The sequence below is a fragment of the Capsella rubella genome, unplaced genomic scaffold (genome assembly GCF_000375325.1).
Source record: "Capsella rubella cultivar Monte Gargano unplaced genomic scaffold, Caprub1_0 scaffold_6, whole genome shotgun sequence".
Taxonomy (NCBI): domain Eukaryota; kingdom Viridiplantae; phylum Streptophyta; class Magnoliopsida; order Brassicales; family Brassicaceae; genus Capsella; species Capsella rubella.
Window position 1 is genome coordinate 5,932,374 of NW_006238918.1, and position 18,596 is coordinate 5,950,969.

Consider the following 18,596-nt stretch of genomic DNA (forward strand, 5'->3'; position numbering starts at 1 on the left):
TTAATTTCCATATATATAGATTCAAATTTTAGATTTTTGAATACTATGGATATCCGAATCTGAATCCGAAAAATCCGATCCGAATCCGATCCGTACCCGAAATTTAAAAATATCCGAATGGATTTTATAATTCTAAATCCAAAAAACCCGAATCCGAAATATCCGATCCGAATCCGATCTGAATATCCGAACGCCCAGAACTATGATGAACAATGAACCTGGAACAACAATCCAAAGCTTTTTTAAATTTTAGTTGAGGTACTTAGTGAGCTTGACAGGAATTGAGTGTTCAGCAACAAACAAATTTAGCCATCTCTCTCATTTCTATTCACAACGTTTTCTTAATTTCAAAGGAATAAGATCCACAAATAATAAGATCTATTTGCAACATTTCTTCTTTTAACTATTACAAAAACAAAACTTAATAGATTTACGATACTACTACAAATTTCATCGGTCGATATCAAGGACTCCGAAAACCCTAGCCAATCTCAAGGACAAGAAACAGAGGTAAATAGCAAGTAGCCCGCCACCGACAAGCTTATCAAGCCTCATCTTCTTCTTTGGCATTATCACAAGTGCCCAAAGCAAGCCTACCATTAAGAATCCTAGTGTCTCAAGCAACGAATTGTCACTAGGAATGATGTAGACCCCAGGGTATTCGCCCAAGGAGGTAATAACTAGTGGCACGCCTAGTCCAATTACCGTGTTGAATAGTGGACCGGCGTAGCAACCCGAAAGTGCTATCTGAGCACCGTCGTTGCCTCCGTGAACTGCCACGGTCACGTTGGCGATAAGATCGCCTAAGGAATTGCCCCAAGCTAGGACGGTTAGTCCTAACACGGAAGGGCTAATCCCAAAGATATTCCCTAAGGATATTAACAAAGAGACTAGCTCTTGTGCTGTGATGTATGTCCATGTCACACTCATTGTGAATCCTCCTAGAAGCCAAACTAATGAGAATTTCTTCGGCGGCTGTGATTTTTCTGTCGTCAAGTATGCTAAGATACCGAGGATTAGCCCAATAGATCCTGATATTATGTACAAGATTAGGTTTCTTTGGGATCCGCTGTAATGAGAGCAGTAAAGTTCGGTTAGTAGAACAGGCGCGATGGCTGTGGAAACCACCGCGCAAGGCCTTGACCATTTTTCTTCGCAAATCACGGGAATAGTGAGCCGCCGGGGGAGATATAGAGGTAGCCCTACGATGCTCACTAGCACCGAGAAGCAAGACCGCTGCCTTTTTGGAGGATCGAGAAACAGAACCTTGATTTCTTGAGCTGGTTTCTCTGACGAAACCAGCTTCTCTTCAGCTATATAGCCTAGTAACGGGACGCCCATCTCGGCTAAATCCTCTCTGCTACGAAGAGTCTGATCGGACATACGTTTCTTGCGGTCAAAGATATGTGAAACCGATAAGAACCCTACGTAGAGGAGATAAATGGATAGGTAACAGAGAGCGACCCAAATGGTTACTTTTCCGACGAAGATGATCAAACCGAGACAGCAAAGAGCGACAAGAAGAAAAACAACGTCACGGATAAAGCTGTTTCTGTCAATAGAGACATCGTTAGATCCAATCAACACGCAAATCGTCCCGACGACGAAGCTAGAGACAAAGAAGGCGCCGCCTAAAATAGAGTTGAGCCCGAAATCACCATTATTCGATCTAGTGAAGGAGACAACACTGGAGAACAAATCAGGCGCACCGTTTCCTAGAGAGAGAAGCGTGACTCCAGCCATTGTAGGAGACAGCTTCAAAACCTTAGACAAGCTGTTCAAAGAAGGACAGAAGTAACTCGCGGCCGTGTCTCCGAGCAAGTAGAACAGAACAAACAACCAGGCGGATAAAACTAGATGGCCCAAAACAGGGTATTGTCCGAAGATGCAGAAGAAAATCTTGAGATAGTCTATGTAACCTTGGGAGCCACATTTTGATTGAGATCTAATGTAAGAACACTTTGAACGGTGGTCGTCGAGGGAAGCGAGACCTCCGCTGCAGCTGTCACTGTCGCCGGCGACGAGAGAATTTAAGGCTTCTATGGATCCGGAGTGATGAGAAGGATATTGTGAAGCGAAATGGAGATAGATGAGGAAGACGAAGAAGAGGTTGATGAGGAGAGAGAGCGAACGAGAGGTGAGACGTGAGGAGAAGAGACTTGCCATTCACGGAAGCGGATTGGTAAGTGGGAGCAATAATGAAGGGTGTTAGGTTTTTTGATATAATAATGAGAAAATCATTAGTTTCTTTTTTTTTTTTTTTTTTTTTCTTTTTTTTAATTTTCTGTGGAATTTTTGAATTGTTAATACATTTTGGAAAATATAAGATTTTTTTTCTTTTTCTTTCATGCGGATGTGGAGGGTAAGGGGAAACTATTGTCATATTATGCGAAATATTAAGTGGGGGAGGTTACATTCAATTATTATTCACGCAAAGGAAGAAAAAACGAAGTTGATAAAGTGTTATTTTATAAAACTTCGTTATCTACTAGTATTGGTTTTTACGAGATATTCATTCATGTTCTATACAATTTTGTATGTAAGTGATTTTTATTTTTCTATAGTCCAACTTGGAGTCCAATTTTTCTAGTGAGGCATGCAAATCAAATCACACGTGTCGTTGTATTTGTGACAGGAACAATATATTAAGGAGTTTAGTATTAATGTAGTAGATTTTTTACTTTTTTTTTCTTGAAATAGACAAAATTAAGATAGCTGCTGTAGTAGAAAATTAGGCTAATAATATTCGATACAAAATAGTAGTCAACAGAAAATTTTAATAGAACAAAAAGCACATAACTATTAACGTGAGTAAGAAAGATTGTGTTGCAATAATTTTCGTATAATGGCTGAATTAATCACCAACTTAGGAGGGTTGATTGCTTTCTTAAAAAAAAAAAGAATCTTATAATTTTCGACGGCCGTCAAAATATATGGATAGTGCCTAACGTTTTAGGCATAGAAAGAAATGATTATTCTAAATCAGTTATCAAATATGGACATGTGATTGATACAATTGCTGAAACTAGGATTCAAACAAATAATAAAAGGTCGATTGATATGATTACGAAGTTGTATTTTGGAATGAGTATCAAAGAGAACAATTTGCAACGTAATCTTAACTGATCACGACTTTTCAAACATATAATCATATCCACATTCTTGTGATTTTTCTTGCATCATTAAAGAATTTTAATAAATAATGCAAACAAAAAAAAAAGAAATCATTTGATAAAATTTGGACCGCAGGCACCTTTTATTTTTTGGTGAAAAAAAACCGTCGGATTCTTTGTATCCATAACTAGGTCCGGACCCGCGTTACAGCGCGGGGGAAAATTACCGGGTTTTTAGTCCTTTGTACGTTGCGAGATAATTTTATTTGTGTTTGCTTTACTTTATTTTGATTAGTAATTAAATTTTATCATTTTTAGATTGTATGTGTTGGTTTCGAATATGTTCAAAATGATTTAAATTGTATGATTTTAGTTGGATTGTTAATTTTAGAACAATATGTGACATATATACATGTATAAATATTATACAATGAAAAAAAAAAAATTATACAATGAATCATTTTTAAAATTTAGGGATTGACCCGCGGTACACCGCATAATCATAAATACATGATTTTAACTTGGACCTTTCATGCAGTTTTGTAAAGTTGCAAATCTCTAGAATAAACAAATAAAGAGCCAATGCTTTCTTATTTCTTATCGTGTTCAAATGTAAAATCTGTGTTGATGTTACAATTTTCTGGTAGCAAAAACTTATTTATATAGATCATATTTTCTTAGGGTTAAATTGAAAAAAGATTAGTTTTATAATCAAGCCAGCAATTCGAAACTATTGCCAAATAAATATTAAAGATGGTCATAGAGAAAAAAAATAGATATTAAAGATGGTTGAAAATGAAATATCCCGTAACTAATGTGAAGATCATAGTTAATGTAGGAGAAAACTATACATCCAAATATCAATATAGGATATTTAAGGAAGATTTTGTTTTGAAATATTATGGATAATTTGATAATGATTATTTTATATTTAATTTATATTTCTGATTTTTAGGTTAATTTGTTAAACCAATATACAAAATCATACATTAATGTATTTTTCCTTAAACAAATTAAAATTAATGTACTTTCCCAAACCGATATTGATGGTTTAATTTGGTAAATTTCGAAATAATATATATGGAAACTGGTATTTAATATCCTTAAATTTTTAGTAAGATCCAACTGAAAAATTCCGGGTTAATTTTTTTTTTAAAACCCGACCCAAGAAACATTTGTATTTCTCTTTTACTATAGTAGGGATTTGAGATAATTGAGAATAAGTTGTTAGTCTATTATGTTTTCCATATTCGTGAAGATTAGTTATTAGTTTTGTATCTTTTAGCAATTATGTCATATATGAACTCTATATTGACATTATATGTAGTTAGTAGTTTTCTTTTCCATATAAAATGTTATATTTTAATAAAATAGTAATAGTTCTTTCGAATATAACAGTTTTGTTTTATATATTTTTGAATTTTCCAACCAAGATCAGTATTTTTTTTTTTTTTAACTATTATTTTTGGTCACACATAAAATATTGACAAAAAAAAAAAAGAGAATCCAAAGATTCCTGGTATATTCATCTCGCTGGCATGGCAGTGCAGTACACAATATAAACTCTAATTCCAAAAAATATATAAAATAATAATGCAATAATGCAAGCAAAGAGACGCCGAGAGCAAACGATTCATATGGTTCTCTTCTCGATGTAACAAAGTTTACCCCAAAAGAAAAAACACTCACATGGCTAAAACTGGCTCAAAATTAGGCCTTTTATACAAGACGCTTACCTGTAAACAGATTAATCTTTTATCAGAGAAAATAGACTACATATTTGCTTATATCAAAAAACCTTTAAAACAATATAGCAAATTATACATTTCATATATTTTATATTTTCGTATATCTACTTAAATCTCATGTTTATAAGAATGATTGACGTACACATTATTTGACATACGTAAAAGTAGGTTTGAGAATAACAAAGAATTGGAAAAGTTTGTTTTAATCTCTGCGCGCGGTTGTTATTTCAAGGGTAGTAAAGCTGATAAGGATAAGGTTTGTGCGCAAGCCTCATATATAAATGAAATGGGTACCATACAGTGTTTGTTTGTGTGTTGCCTAATTTGATCTAACCAATGTAATCTCTTCGTACTATAGGTAATCGAGTGGCTGAGCTGTTGTTGTTGGTATAAAGAGAGAGATACGCAGTAGTACTACTATTATTATTTTGTAAGTAAAGAGACCCAAGAAATGATTCGCCGACAACAAAATAAGGGGGTGGTGGTAATCTGATGCACGTGGGTTTTGCGAATGTACTGGATGATGATGATAATGCAAGTCACGTAGAAGAAACCATTCTTCACTCTCTTGGCCATAATAATTTCAGCTAATGTTTTTTGAGTCTACGTATAAGCAATAAAGAGTAACTTGAGGTGGAGATTGTGAAATTTGTTTAGGTTGGTGATTAGTAGCTAGTTTGAAGCCTAACTTAGGCTTGTTGTATTTGATTTAATTAACACATAAACCATTACGATTAGACAGGTTTTGGATAGGTGACCAAAAAAAAAAAAGACAGGTTTTGGACAAAATATATTTTCATTTGACTATGGGCTATATCCTACAATTTAAAAAGGCCCAATAAGATACTTAAAAGCCCAATCTGGAAAAAACCCAGCAGAGAAAACAAGATATGACGTTTACTTACTCTAATCCAAAGCTAGAGGCTGAAACTCACTTTCTCTCTCACTTGCACTAAAGATAAGGAAACAATGTCTGTGTCAGCGATTTTTGGCACCGGAATCGTCACCGTCGCTGCTTCTTCTCCGGTTCTACGCCAGTTTCAGGTTCCGAAATTGGGGAATGGCGGAGGATTAGGGATGGTCATTGAGTGTTCTTCGAGGCCTCAGAAGAAATCGACTGCGCATCACAGGAAGTCGAGGCCGAAGAAGTCCCAGCCTTGGGATATTAAGAGAAAGCCTACTGTGTATGCTCCTCTTCCTCCTCTCCCGGCGGAGTGGACTCCGTTCACTCTTGCTTCTGATGACGGTGGTGCCACCGCTGCTTCTCCTGCCGGAGATTTGGTTTCTGGCGCTGCCTAGTTGTATGAGTTATCTGCTGGTTTGTTTGTAATCTAGTTTGAGAGCTTTTGTTTGTCTCTACTTCTGTTAATCTGTTTCAGCTTTCTGCTGTATGTTTCTTCTTCTGAATGAACCAAATTGCAATTTTTTTTTAATAAAGTTTTCATTTTTTTGCTCTGTTTTGGCTGTAAATGTCTCAGCTTTATGCCTATTCTTTATGTAGATATGGTATGGATATGATGAGATGACAATAACTGATGAAAATGTAGAGACTAAAGTAGAATCTGGATTGAGTTTTGATCTTGAGGGTCGAAATAGTTTCAAGGACAACCAAATCCAAGTAGAGAAAAGCGCTGTGTGAAAGTTATCCTTTTATTGATTGCAGAAATGTATCTCGTCATTCATGGTCGTCATCTATCTTTTTGTTTTGTTTTTCTGGTTAGTTATATATGTAGCAATTAAGGTTAAATGATAAGCCTAAGTGGTTGCTATTCAGCTCTCATATAAAAACGTATGAGCATCTTTTCAATCAAATGCTCTGTCTCACCGCACAATAATGGTTTTGATTACTTTGGTGGTGACTGGTGAGGGATCTTTTTCCCCATACCATCACAATAGCAGGACTTTTTCATATATGTAGCTTATCAAGAGTCAGTATTACATTAATTATCGTCGCCATTTGAGATTTTGATTTTTCCTTAGGTTGTTCTAAGGCGGAAATTGAAAAAGGCTCAACTACTTGGTGTAACATTTGGTCTTAATTTTATTGCAGAGTTTAAGCCAATTGATGCAAAGTGGATTTTCCAACTCTTTAGCGGAAATAGGATAATTTCGCTTCTACTGGTGTCATTGTTAGAAATGTCTTCATCACTTTATGGCTAATTGTTCTCACTTTTATATCTATCTTGGTCTGCCTTTGTATCAGTCTATCGATAATAGGAAGATCAATATATGTTGGTGACTAAAACATCCTGTGACTTTGGAATTGATGGACGTTATTTTTCATAAGCACGCTGGTGTGATGGCTAGGTGGCGAAAGGTCGGGACCAAGCTGGACAGCAGTTGAGCAAAGGATTCTAAACATGGAAATGTAAGGTAAAATCTTGGTGAACACAGAGGTAGAGAGAGAGAAATCCAGAATATAGAGATTCCAATACAAAAAGATCCATGAATAAATAGTCTGGATCAGTGTAAAACAGAGTTGATGAACAAGTATGCTTTTGGGAAGATGACTAGTTGTTTGGGAAGAGTTTGATTCACCATAAGATTAGTATTCGTATATGTAGATATCCCTTCTTATAGCTAGACAACAATGTGATTAATGTTGGTCCATGAGGACTTGAGGAAGATACATCCGATCAACATTCTTTTGATTTTGCCTTTGAAACAACTAAATGGAACCTAGAATAAAAACAAGCGACATTGATCAAATTCCACTTGAAAATTTATGAAACAACTAGGATAGATACCTCATAGCAGCCAGCGTCTAAAGTGCATATAAATTTACACGCATCTCTTTAATTCATCCCAATTTCATAGACCATACCCACCAGTTTAACCAAAAGCATTATTAGAAAAATAACAATGTAAGATCGAAATGTTAAAATAAAGGCCCAATATAAACACAAATATTAAAAGCCCATTAAAGTTGCTGTGAGTATTATTATTTTATGAATTTTCGCGTGGGTAGTGTTTAGTGTTTCCGGTTTCAAGACCTCCTGGTCCTCCTCCTCCACCGTCTCTCCTTCTCCTCCGTCACGCCACGATTTCTTAGGGTTTCTTACGAACAGGGTTCGCCGAATTAAGATTCCCTTCGTTCGCTGTTCTTCATATTGTAAGTTCGTTTTATTTTTGTCGTCAATTTCTTCTTAATTTGGTTAATTTATGTTTCCTTGTTATCTCTTTCCGAACCATTGAGTTTCGTGTTTTATCTATGTTTTATCCGTGTCTGATTTGTATTCCTCTCGTCTTCGTTTGTTAATTTTTGTGCTGATTTACATTTCTAACTCCGTCGATCCAAGCTTTGGACAAATAACTCAGATTTTATAGAGTAGAGATCGATTCCCTTTTTGCCTTTTATCTTTGAATTTTCTCGAGCTTCCTTGGTCCGAATATGTGTGCTTATGTTGATATACTCATCCACACACACATCATTGATATAGTTTGTACATACTGCCATTTGTTGTTCGGTCATCATGATTTTAGCTATTGAGGATCGATTTGGGGAATTAGCTCTTTTTTCTTTTCTTTTTCTGATGAATACTATTGATGAAAAGCTTGAATCTAATCCTTCTCCTTCTTTTTGTGCACCGGAAACAAATAGCTAACTATAACTGAGTTTGGTTACTGGCAAGTGCAAATATGTCGGTCACAGCGGGTGTGAGTGATGCTGCGATTGCTGTAAGGGAAAAACTACGTGGTGGTATTGGACAGACTAGAGTGAGAAGGTATTGGCCAGGAAAAGCTCCGGAGTGGGCTGAGGAAGCTGAGGAAGATGATGATGTTAGGATGCAGACGGTTTCTGTTTTGGATAGAGCTTTTCCAAAGAATGATGATTTGGGTGTTGCTAGAAAGGATGATCCTAGGCTGCGCCGTTTAGCTCAGAACAGAGTAGAAAACTTTGACGAAGTTAGAGCCGATCATCGTCGAATTAGAAAGGCTGAGATTATATCTACCGAAGAAGAAGAAAGGAATCAAGAGATTAAAGACGAGGAAGATGATGAAGATGCCTTGGAAGAAAGAAGAAGAAGAATTAGAGAAAAGAATCTTAAAAGAGCGCAAGAGGAGGCTGCTCTACTCCCTCTAGAAGAAGAAGATGAGATACAAGAGGAAGAAGAAGAGGAGGATGAGTCTGAGTACGAGACTGATTCTGAAGATGACATGCCTGGTATTGCCATGATCAAGCCTGTTTTTGTACCAAAAGCTGAGAGAGATACGATAGCAGAGCGTGAGCGGCTTGAGGCTGAAGAAGAAGCTCTTGAGGAATTAGCAAAGAGAAAACTGGAGATAAGAAAAGTAGAGACAAAGCAAATAGTGGTTGAGGAAGTTAGAAAAGATGAAGAGATACGGAAGAACCTGTTATTGGAAGAAGCTAATATTGGAGATGTGGAAACTGATGACGAACTCAATGAAGCCGAGGAGTACGAGGTTTGGAAGACAAGAGAGATCGGTAGGATCAAGAGAGAAAGAGATTCAAGGGAAGCTATGCTGATAGAGAGGGAAGAAATAGAGAAGTTGAGGAACATGACAGAGCAAGAGAGGAGAGAATGGGAGAGGAAGAATCCGAAACCTTCATCTGTTCAACCGAAAAAGAAATGGAACTTTATGCAAAAATACTACCACAAGGGTGCCTTCTTTCAGGCAGATCCTGATGATGAGGCAGGTTCTGCTGGAACCGATGGTATATTTCACCGCGACTTCTCTGCTCCAACTGGAGAAGATAGATTGGACAAATCGATTCTGCCCAAAGTTATGCAAGTCAAGCACTTTGGTCGTAGTGGAAGAACTAAATGGACTCACCTTGTCAATGAGGACACAACAGATTGGAGTAACCCGTAAGTTCTCTGCTTTCAGCATTTATTTTCTAGTACCTTGGTTAGGCATAGACTTCTGATACTAAAATAGCTCTCATTTAGGCTTCTGATGATATTAAAATAGCTCTCATTTAGGCTTCTGAAATCTGATTTATTTAGAATTTGAGTAGAAACGTTAAGCTGAGATCCGACCTGAATCTTTGCATGGAAATGTGAGCTGCGTCATGTTGGGAGAATCTTGAATCTGTTCTTCTGTTTAATGAGCTGCAGAATTTTGATATTTTGCTTGCATAACAAATGATTTTCAGGTGGACTTCCAATGATCCTCTACGCGAAAAATACAACAAGAAAATGGCAGGCATGGACGCTCCTATTGCAAAACCAAAGGGGAGCAAGAAGATGAAAGACTGGGAGACTTGAACCGCATCTACATTTAGTCAGCGTTGAAACCAAAACCGACGCAAGTGGTACTATGCTATAGTTGAAAACATCTTTACTCAGTTTTCTAAATCGCAGTAACTAATAATATTGCCTTGTGACTGACTGCCATAAGCTTGTTTTTGTCTTTTGTATCGTATCCATTATGGATCAATGGAGAAATCATTTTACGTGTTTGCTTGCATTGCCAAAGCATTTTTATGTAATTCTGGGAATTTCAAGAGAGAAATCAGTGGCTCTATTTTTCATATGCACACCATAACAAAAACAATTTATTACTATCCGTTGCCTCTAATCAGAAGAAATCCTTGTATGACCTTCTGTACACAATACAACAGTTTATTATGAGAACTCTTTTAAAGTATAAAGATGTCACATGTGATGATATGTACTTGGAAATCAAAAACATTACAGGAAGGATGGTTAGGGAAGTGTCATGGCTGCCCATATTACATAATGGAGGTATATTTTAGTCTCTTGAGTTTGGCTAATGTTCTCTTCTATATAAATGAACAATTTTAATCATGTAAACACAACAATCAAACAAGTTTCAGAATACTAAATATATATCTTTGATTTTTCCACCCACATATATTTTATATGTTCTTAACCTAAGAAAATAGTAATGTAAAATACTATTTGAACTTAAAAAATGGCTTTCATAACCATTATCTTTATCTTCTGCTGATTACTTTTTTGTTTGCTTCAACTCCATATACTATAAGGAATCGGAGCTTGGTACAAAAAAATGGTAATCAGGAACTGTTATGAGAGCTATTTTATAAATTTACACCGTATTTTATTACTTCTTTTTAACACCTAGTAAGTATCTATCATCTTGTTTTGGCGATTGTTTAGATACATAAACAGAATTTACATTCGTAAAACATATTTTACTATATAGTTTCCTTATAAATTGCAAATTAGTTTTTTTTTTTTTTTTTTTAAATTGGTGCCGAAAGTAGCCAACGCCCGTAAATTGACAGATACAAAAGAGAGCCCAAAAAAATCATTTGTTTTTTTTCGTTTTTGGCTGTAAAGAAGCTGAAAAGTGAAAACAACAATTACACATATTAGTTTGGCCACTCTTCTTCTTCTTCTTCCTCTTCGCTCTCTCTCGCTAGCCATCTTTTTGTGTATAGTCAACCATTTTCTCCTCTCTCCAATTCATCCTCCAGTAAGGTACGTCTCCTCCGATTTTCCATGGCTTCCCCACGTCCTCTCTCATTTTGTGTTTGGAGCTTACCAAAAGTGATACTTTTAAAAAAAAATCGTATTTTTGATTTTATTTCTCCGTGATCTGTTTTGCTCGTACCCGGTGAGTGACTTCACCACCATATACAGATTCTGGGTATTTGGTGTTTTTTCCCAATTCCTGGATCTGATGCGCGATCATTTTGTCTATCTTTCAATATGATTTTGCTTTCTGAGCTCTTTTGCATTAGATCCGATTCTAATCATTTCAGAGGAAGATGATTTGTAGTTGATATGGTATCGTGATGTTGTGATTCGATCTGAAGTTTTGGATTTTTTATTTGAATTGGACTCATCTTTGTTGTTTATCTTAATCTTTCAATACGATTCAAAGCTGCTAAATATTTTTTTCACCTTTTTCCTTTTTTGAATATTTGAGCTGTAAAGCTATGAAACTTCTTCATCTAATTCGTGATTGTTTTTTTGTGATTCGTATACAGAAACGATCTGGAAAAATAAAATAGAGATGATCAGTGATCGGTCGGAGTTCAGAGTTCATATTCGGAGATTATTTGTCATTATGATCAGAATGTCCTACAGATGGATTTGCAATCATCCCTTTCTTCTGGGCTTCGTTGGGTTTTTGTATTTTCTACACAGATACTGTCCTCTTCTGTTTTCTCCCTTGGTGACTGCATCTCCTGTTTTGGTGTGTACTTTCGTTTTGCTTGGCACGATTTTGAGTTTTGGAGAGCCAAACATTCCTGAAATCGAGAAAGAACCGGAAACTACTGTCCACGAGGCTGCTCTTTTTAGAACAGAGGTATCGAGAGATGCTAATGCCACTGTTTTTGAGAGAGGTGATAAGAGTTTTACGGTTGAGAGTTTTGTGGGCAAGGAGAAAGACGTAGTTGAGGATGGAAATGATGATGCTGATAGAGTTGGGGAAAACCAACTCAGTGAGGTTGAGGACGATGGTCGACCGTTTGATTATAGGCCTTTACTTGATGAGACTCTTGATGAGGTTAAACGGGACACTCAGGTCAGGTTTGAGGAAAAAGCATTTATTTTGGACTTGGAGAAGAGGAGAGAAAGAGTTGAGGAGAAATTGATTGAAAATGATGGGATGCATGGTTCGGGTGCAGAACAATCAAGGGAAAATGGTGGATCTTTAGATGAAATGATAGATGATTCAAAGGAAGATCAGTTGGATATATCTCCAGTTTCACCTTGGAGACCAATGAGGCATGAGGAGGATGATGATGATGATGCAGACCGTGATGACTCGCTGGATTCTGAATCTGATGGTGCAGAAAGCTCTTCACCTGATGCTTCTATGACAGACATCATCCCAATGCTTGACGAGCTTCACCCGCTTTTACACTCAGATGCCCCAACTCGTGGTATCCCAGATGGTGAAGGATCAGATGCAGCTTCAGAGGGGCCACATAGGAGTAGTAGTGATGAAGGGATGGAGACTGATGTTGACAGTGAAAGTCAAGGAGAAGAAGGCGACAATGAGAATGATGAGGAGGAAGAGGATGAAGAAGAAGAAGAGGAAGAAGAAGAAGAAGAAGAAGAAGAAGAAGAGCAAGAGGAAAAGAAAATAGAAAAGGACGATGAAAGTAAATCAGCAATCAAATGGACAGAAGCTGACCAAAGAAATGTTATGGATCTAGGAAGTCTCGAACTTGAAAGAAACCAACGCTTGGAGAATCTTATTGCCAGGAGAAGGGCTCGCCACAATATGAGACTGATGGCAGAGAGAAATCTTATTGATTTTGACAGTGCTGATATTCCCTTTAATATGCCACCAATCTCAACTGCAAGGCAGAATCCATTTGATGTTCCATATGATTCGTACGATGATTTGGGATTACCACCTATCCCTGGATCTGCCCCGTCCATTATGTTTGCGAGGAGAAACCCATTTGATCTTCCATATGAGCCAAATGAAGAAAAGCCAGACCTCAAGGGTGACGGTTTCCAGGAAGAGTTCTCTTCTCAACAACCTAAGGATCCAGTGTTCAGAAGACATGAAAGTTTCAGTGTGGGCCCATCAATGCTTGGAGGTCCCAGGCATGATAGGCTACGACCCTTCTTTGTGCTAGAAAGATTAGCAAATGAGGGATCGAGCTATTATCCATTTGAAAGGCAGCTCAGTGAAGTTAGTGAATCAAAAGTAAGTTCTGTTCCTGATACTGAATCTGTGTGCACAGTCCTGGAAGATGATGAAAAAAAGGTGGATGGACATGATGCTGATCGAGAAACTGAAATTGGTAAAGATGATATGGCTTCTGACCATGATGAAGAAAAAAGCCATTCAGCTTCTGACCATGATGAAGAAAAAAGCCATTCAGCTTCTGACCATGATGAAGAAAAAAGCCATTCAGCCTCTGACCATGATGAAGAAAAAGGCCACTCGTCTGAAGATTCCGACTTCGATGAACGTGCTGATAGCAGAAATCTTCATCATGATGTGGCTGAGATAATACTGGGACGTGCGGAAACACATGAAGAGCAATCAAACATGATGGAAGGAGAAACTTCTGATAAGAGAAAACTTGATGAAGAGGATTACACTGATAGTGATTCATCTTTATCAGAGAAAGAGGAAAAGATACCGGGTATTAGTGACGATGAAGCAATGTCGATTTCAGAGCGGAAGGTTGATATTCATGAAGAATCAGGTGCTTCTTCCAATCCTTCTTTTGGAGAATTAGAAATCCATGGGGCAAGGGGGATAGAAGATGATTATCTCTATGATGGAGCTCATGCTGAAGAATCTTTCATTACTGCACATCCCTCGCTTGATGAGTCAGCAATTCATGCTATTTGTGGTTTGGTGGACAGCCACCACGAAGAACCTGTTTATGATTCGAGTCCTCCCTCGGGCAGTAGATTCCCATCATTTTCTTCTGTATCGTCGGATTACAAACCAGATCTACCCGGAAAGAATGGGGAAGAAGTAGAAGAAAATGAAGAGAAAGAACGTGAAGTTTATTCTGATAGCATAGGTCCTGTGGAAATTCATTCCACTTCTGATGAGACTGAAACAAGTGCAAGGGAGGTAGGAGAGTCTAGCACCCATGTTACAAGACAGGCAAGCCCTCTCATTGCGGAGGTTGGCATTGATGGTCAAAATAACTCAACTGTTTCAGGGTCTGAATTTGAGGATGCCTTACTTGATCCTTCTTCTCTGACTGTTAATAAGAACGAGAATGTTGATCACCAGGAACATGATCCTTTATCTGTTTCTAGTCAAGTGGAGCTGGAAGAGCTGCATGAAGATGTGAGAGAGGCTGTAGATACCAGAACGCAAGATGTTAGTGCATCTTTGGTTGACTTGGTTTCTCCTACAGAAGAGGAAGTTGTATCTACAGGGATGGTTGAACAACATCTCCCAGTTGAGAATACATGTTCACCTTTAGCATCTGGTGATACAAGGGAGCATGTGACAACACTGGAAGAATCACCTGGTGTGGTACATGACATAGCTGAAACTTCAGTAAACAAGTCAGTAGCTGAAGAGATGATGCACGAGGAAGACCAAGCCGGGAAACAAAAAGATGAAGCCAGTCCTCAAACATTCAATGCAGACATCCCAATAGACAGCTATGCCACTTTATCTTCTGGAGCAGTTGAGTATGTTGAGACACATTCATTTAATGACGAAGATGTTCTGCAGTTGGAACAGGAGCCAGTTCAGTCATCAGTTCCTGATGCAGAGGAAGAAACTCACCTCGACCAAACAATGGATATTGAAGTAGACTCTGTAAATGCCACTGCCCAAAATGTGGGATCTGAAGAAACAACTCCATCTGTGTCAGATAGAGAACTGACCTGGTCAGATAAATCTGTGGTAGAACAATCATCTCTTGAACCTGGTGAAGATCAAGTAAGTCATGAAACTTATTTTCTCTCATAGATGCACATTTTTCGGATGATTATAATGTACTATCTTCTGCTGCTATCCTTTAATTTTAAGATAGATATACTTATGGTGCATTGATACATATTGTCTACACAATCTCATACTTATCCACCTTCTTATTGGATAATGGTATGCCATCTAGATTTGTGGTTTCGTAATTGTAACTGGAATGATACCTCCAAAACATTTGGACTTCTTTGTTCTTTCTACAATATGTTTAGCAAGAGATCTGTTTCTTACTGTGCTGCGTTATTGCAGGTACCAACTCGTGCAGGTCCTGTTAGTGTCGTCTTTTCCCGCAACATCACTTTCCATGAGTATCACGATGCTCCTGAAGATACAGCCGAGTTATCTTGTTTGACGTCTGATACATCCTCATCTCCAGCAGAATCTCCTGAGTACACGACACCCATGGTTGGTGAAGGGTCAAGGACAGAATTCTTCCAAGATGATGTGTATGAGGAGCTTGACCATGTGGCGGAACAATTAGATCAGCTTATAGACTTGCATGCAATACCTCAAAGTCCTCCTGAAGTTTTCACCGAAGAGGCAGACGAGATAAAAGAGATTGATGAAGGATTGTTATCTGAACTTGACACGATTGGAGACTTCAGTATTAAGGAAGTTGTGACAGATTCTGAACCTGGGCCATCTTCAGTAGGACCAGACACCGCCAACGAACTGACCGAAGCTCTGCCTGTTCTCGAAGCGAGGTCGGTTGAAGACATAGATTCTGCTTTCCAGCAGATCCATGAAGGATCTGAGGTTGAGGATGTTATTCATCCAAGCGCCCTTCAAGATCAGTTGGCTCAAGAAAATTATGGAAATTCAACAGAGACAAAGTCAGATTTAGTAGTTGTGGAAGCTACGACGAAGGAAAATCTGGGTAATGCTTTGAATGTTGTAGAAAGCATGGGCGTGCAAACAAAGTCACCTGAAGCAGATGGTGGGTCTGGAGAAATCATGTGTGCGGTTGAAACCGAACCATCAGAGTCCTTGGTTGAAGAAAAATATCTTGATGAAACAACCGTTCCTCTGAACAACACACCCAAGAAAGAAGAAGAAGAAGAAGAAGAGGAAAGTAGCACAAGAGAGATAACAACATCTGATGTCTTACCTCTTGAAACTCAATCCCTAGAGGAAATTCCCAAGCCTTCTGAACCAAAAGAGGGGATGGCAATGGATGTAATCTCTGAAAGAGGGGTGATTCCCACAGAAGCCGCTGGTCCGAGTAATGTAACAGTAAGTGATGAAGTTATGACCGAGGAAGCCAAAGGTGAGACTGAGAGAAAAGCAGATGAGAATTTACCGGGTCCTGAGACCAAAGAAACTCCAGCGAAATTGGAGGAAAACATTACAGAGCAAAAAGGAAAGGAGGAGTAGAAGACGAAGAAGAAGAGCAAGTCCAATTCTTCACGCTCAAGCTCAAGTTCTAGTTCTTCGAGTGACTCAGATTGAGAAATGGAAGGGTAATGCATCTCAACTCAAGTAAATATATCTTTGTTACGTGGTAATGATAGGCATTTCTGGGTTTTTTTTTTTTTTCCATTAGACTGTGTGCTCTGTTTTAAAAAGGGGCAAGAAGAAAGCCGCTAAGCATATTTTTGTACCAAGTTTTCTCCTTTGTTTTGGTTTTTGTTTGTCTGTGTTCCTTTTTCTCCTCTTTCAGCTTTCATATTTATTGATTCGATTGATTTGTATCTCTTGAAATGTATTTTGAAGTTTTTCAGGGTTTTTTGGTTTGTGACTTCAAATTATTTCTCCGGTTTTTGCTATGAGCATTGTAAAATAATGGACTCTATCTACGGTAATGCCGTTAAGGTGCGATATTTTTTTGGTGGTTCAGTTGTAAATCTCTTATTTACTAGGAAGCATTGCCTTGTGTTTGAAATATTTTGAATCTAAATATATATATATATATATATTCATATAAGAGAAACTATCAACAACTTTTTGATTCACAGCAGAATGTGTGCGTGGATAGGCTGTGATTAATTCACATGTCTAAAAGCATGCCTTTTCATAGTTTAATCATTAAAAGTTTTATAAGCCAGCAGCAACAAGAGGAATACTTTTGGATCTTGTGATTCTCGTATTATAAAGTACATGATTTTACCAAACTCGATCAAGCTGGCAAAAAAAAAGGTTGGTAAACACGTATTTTTGTTGATCCAATAAATCGTTGTAATACGATTTAGTTTAGTAATTTTTTAGAGAAGAAAGTGTTAGAACTTAAAATATAATTTATTTCTGTCGGACAACAAGTAAAATAAAACAAAAAAAGGTGAAAGCTTCACTATCAAATAATAAATGGGTTGTGTGATTTATCTTTATGAATGTGTAGTGTGTGTACACACTACACATACTTAGATCTACATCCACCGACAAACCAGTCTCGAGGAAGCATATGCAACTGTCCCGCAGACTTAAAGTCCCATGTAATTAATTCTTCGTTCATATTTATTTGTTGTGATTACTGGTTTGAAAGTCTTAAGAGTTACCAAATAGTAACACTAATCCATGTAACATGCATAGTTTATAATTTATCAGTACTATCTTATTATATAAAGGGGTTTCATATAAGCATTTTTTTGTTGACTTTTTTTGGTTTTGTTTTTACAGCAACATCTTATATTTGATCAATTAAATTCTTTTTAAACTCAAAATTGACCTAACACTATTTCCCATAGAATTAGGAGGAAGATACTCCAAAATTAGTTGTGGAAGTGGTTGAATACAATTTTATATTCCAGACTTAAGAATATTCTTGATTGGTTCACAAAAAGAGCTTAAGAATATTACCACTATGGAAGTTAGTCGTATGAAGTCTTTTAAATGTAGAATCAAGAACAAAGAAACTGAAAAATATGTTTACACAGATATGTTAGAACATTACGTCGTGAAAACATTTAAGATCTAAATCTAGCACGCAAGAAAAAGTAACATAGGGAACGACAGCAGTGAAGTTGATAAAGGTCAAGAATCAAAGTTTGGTAGCCAAATTTTATCAGCAAAACGAAAAAAAAAAAAAAAAAAAAGATTAAGACCATTCATCGATCGCGTATACTCTTACTTCTAGCTAAGTCTTATAATGAATCTTAAACCATAATATAAATACACACCATGGGTCCATAAATCTCAGTTTCTTTACCTAATCTAATTTTACCAAAAAAGGTGTGTACAAAAAGTGATTTTACTACACCAAACTAGACGACCCATCTGACAAAACAGTGGACTAATTGGCCAGACAAGATCGTCCAACTCCATCGGTTCAAGTAAAAAAAAAAAAAGGAAACTTGTGTGTGTGTGACTGATCTGGCTACCAGCACAATATTCCGATTTTTGTATATTTTATTAA

The 18,596-nt window shown here is 37.3% G+C and overlaps 4 protein-coding genes across 5 annotated transcripts; 3 read left to right on the forward strand and 1 right to left on the reverse strand.

Annotated features, from left to right (window-relative positions):
• Positions 1-298: 298 nt before the first annotated feature.
• LOC17881563 (cation/calcium exchanger 1) lies at positions 299-2,242 on the reverse strand. The gene has a single exon (XM_023780997.1). It carries the CDS (start codon positions 2,164-2,166, stop codon positions 451-453), a length of 1,716 nt encoding a protein of 571 aa, XP_023636765.1. The 5' UTR covers positions 2,167-2,242; the 3' UTR covers positions 299-450.
• A 3,509-nt stretch (positions 2,243-5,751) lies between these two features.
• Positions 5,752-6,317, forward strand: LOC17882254 (50S ribosomal protein 6, chloroplastic). Its single transcript, XM_006288876.2, is given in 2 exon segments — positions 5,752-5,814; positions 5,816-6,317. Coding segments are annotated over 2 exon segments (408 nt in total). The 3' UTR covers positions 6,161-6,317.
• Positions 6,318-7,857: 1,540 nt separating this feature from the next.
• On the forward strand, positions 7,858-10,358 carry LOC17881139 (microfibrillar-associated protein 1A). 2 transcript variants are annotated; one of them, XM_023781079.1, is made up of 3 exons: positions 7,858-7,973; positions 8,450-9,693; positions 9,981-10,358. In XM_023781079.1, exons 2-3 carry the CDS (start codon positions 8,501-8,503, stop codon positions 10,090-10,092), a joined length of 1,305 nt encoding a protein of 434 aa, XP_023636847.1. In that variant the 5' UTR covers positions 7,858-7,973; positions 8,450-8,500; the 3' UTR covers positions 10,093-10,358. The 2 variants fall into 2 exon arrangements, with proteins under 2 accessions (XP_023636847.1, XP_006287789.1); XM_006287727.2 differs by having other exon boundaries at positions 8,463-9,693.
• An 822-nt stretch (positions 10,359-11,180) lies between these two features.
• Positions 11,181-17,112, forward strand: LOC17881060. Its single transcript, XM_006286827.2, has 3 exons — positions 11,181-11,292; positions 11,805-15,202; positions 15,497-17,112. The coding sequence occupies exons 2-3, from the start codon at positions 11,831-11,833 to the stop codon at positions 16,619-16,621; spliced, it is 4,497 nt and encodes a 1,498-aa protein (XP_006286889.1). The 5' UTR covers positions 11,181-11,292; positions 11,805-11,830; the 3' UTR covers positions 16,622-17,112.
• Positions 17,113-18,596: the final 1,484 nt, after the last annotated feature.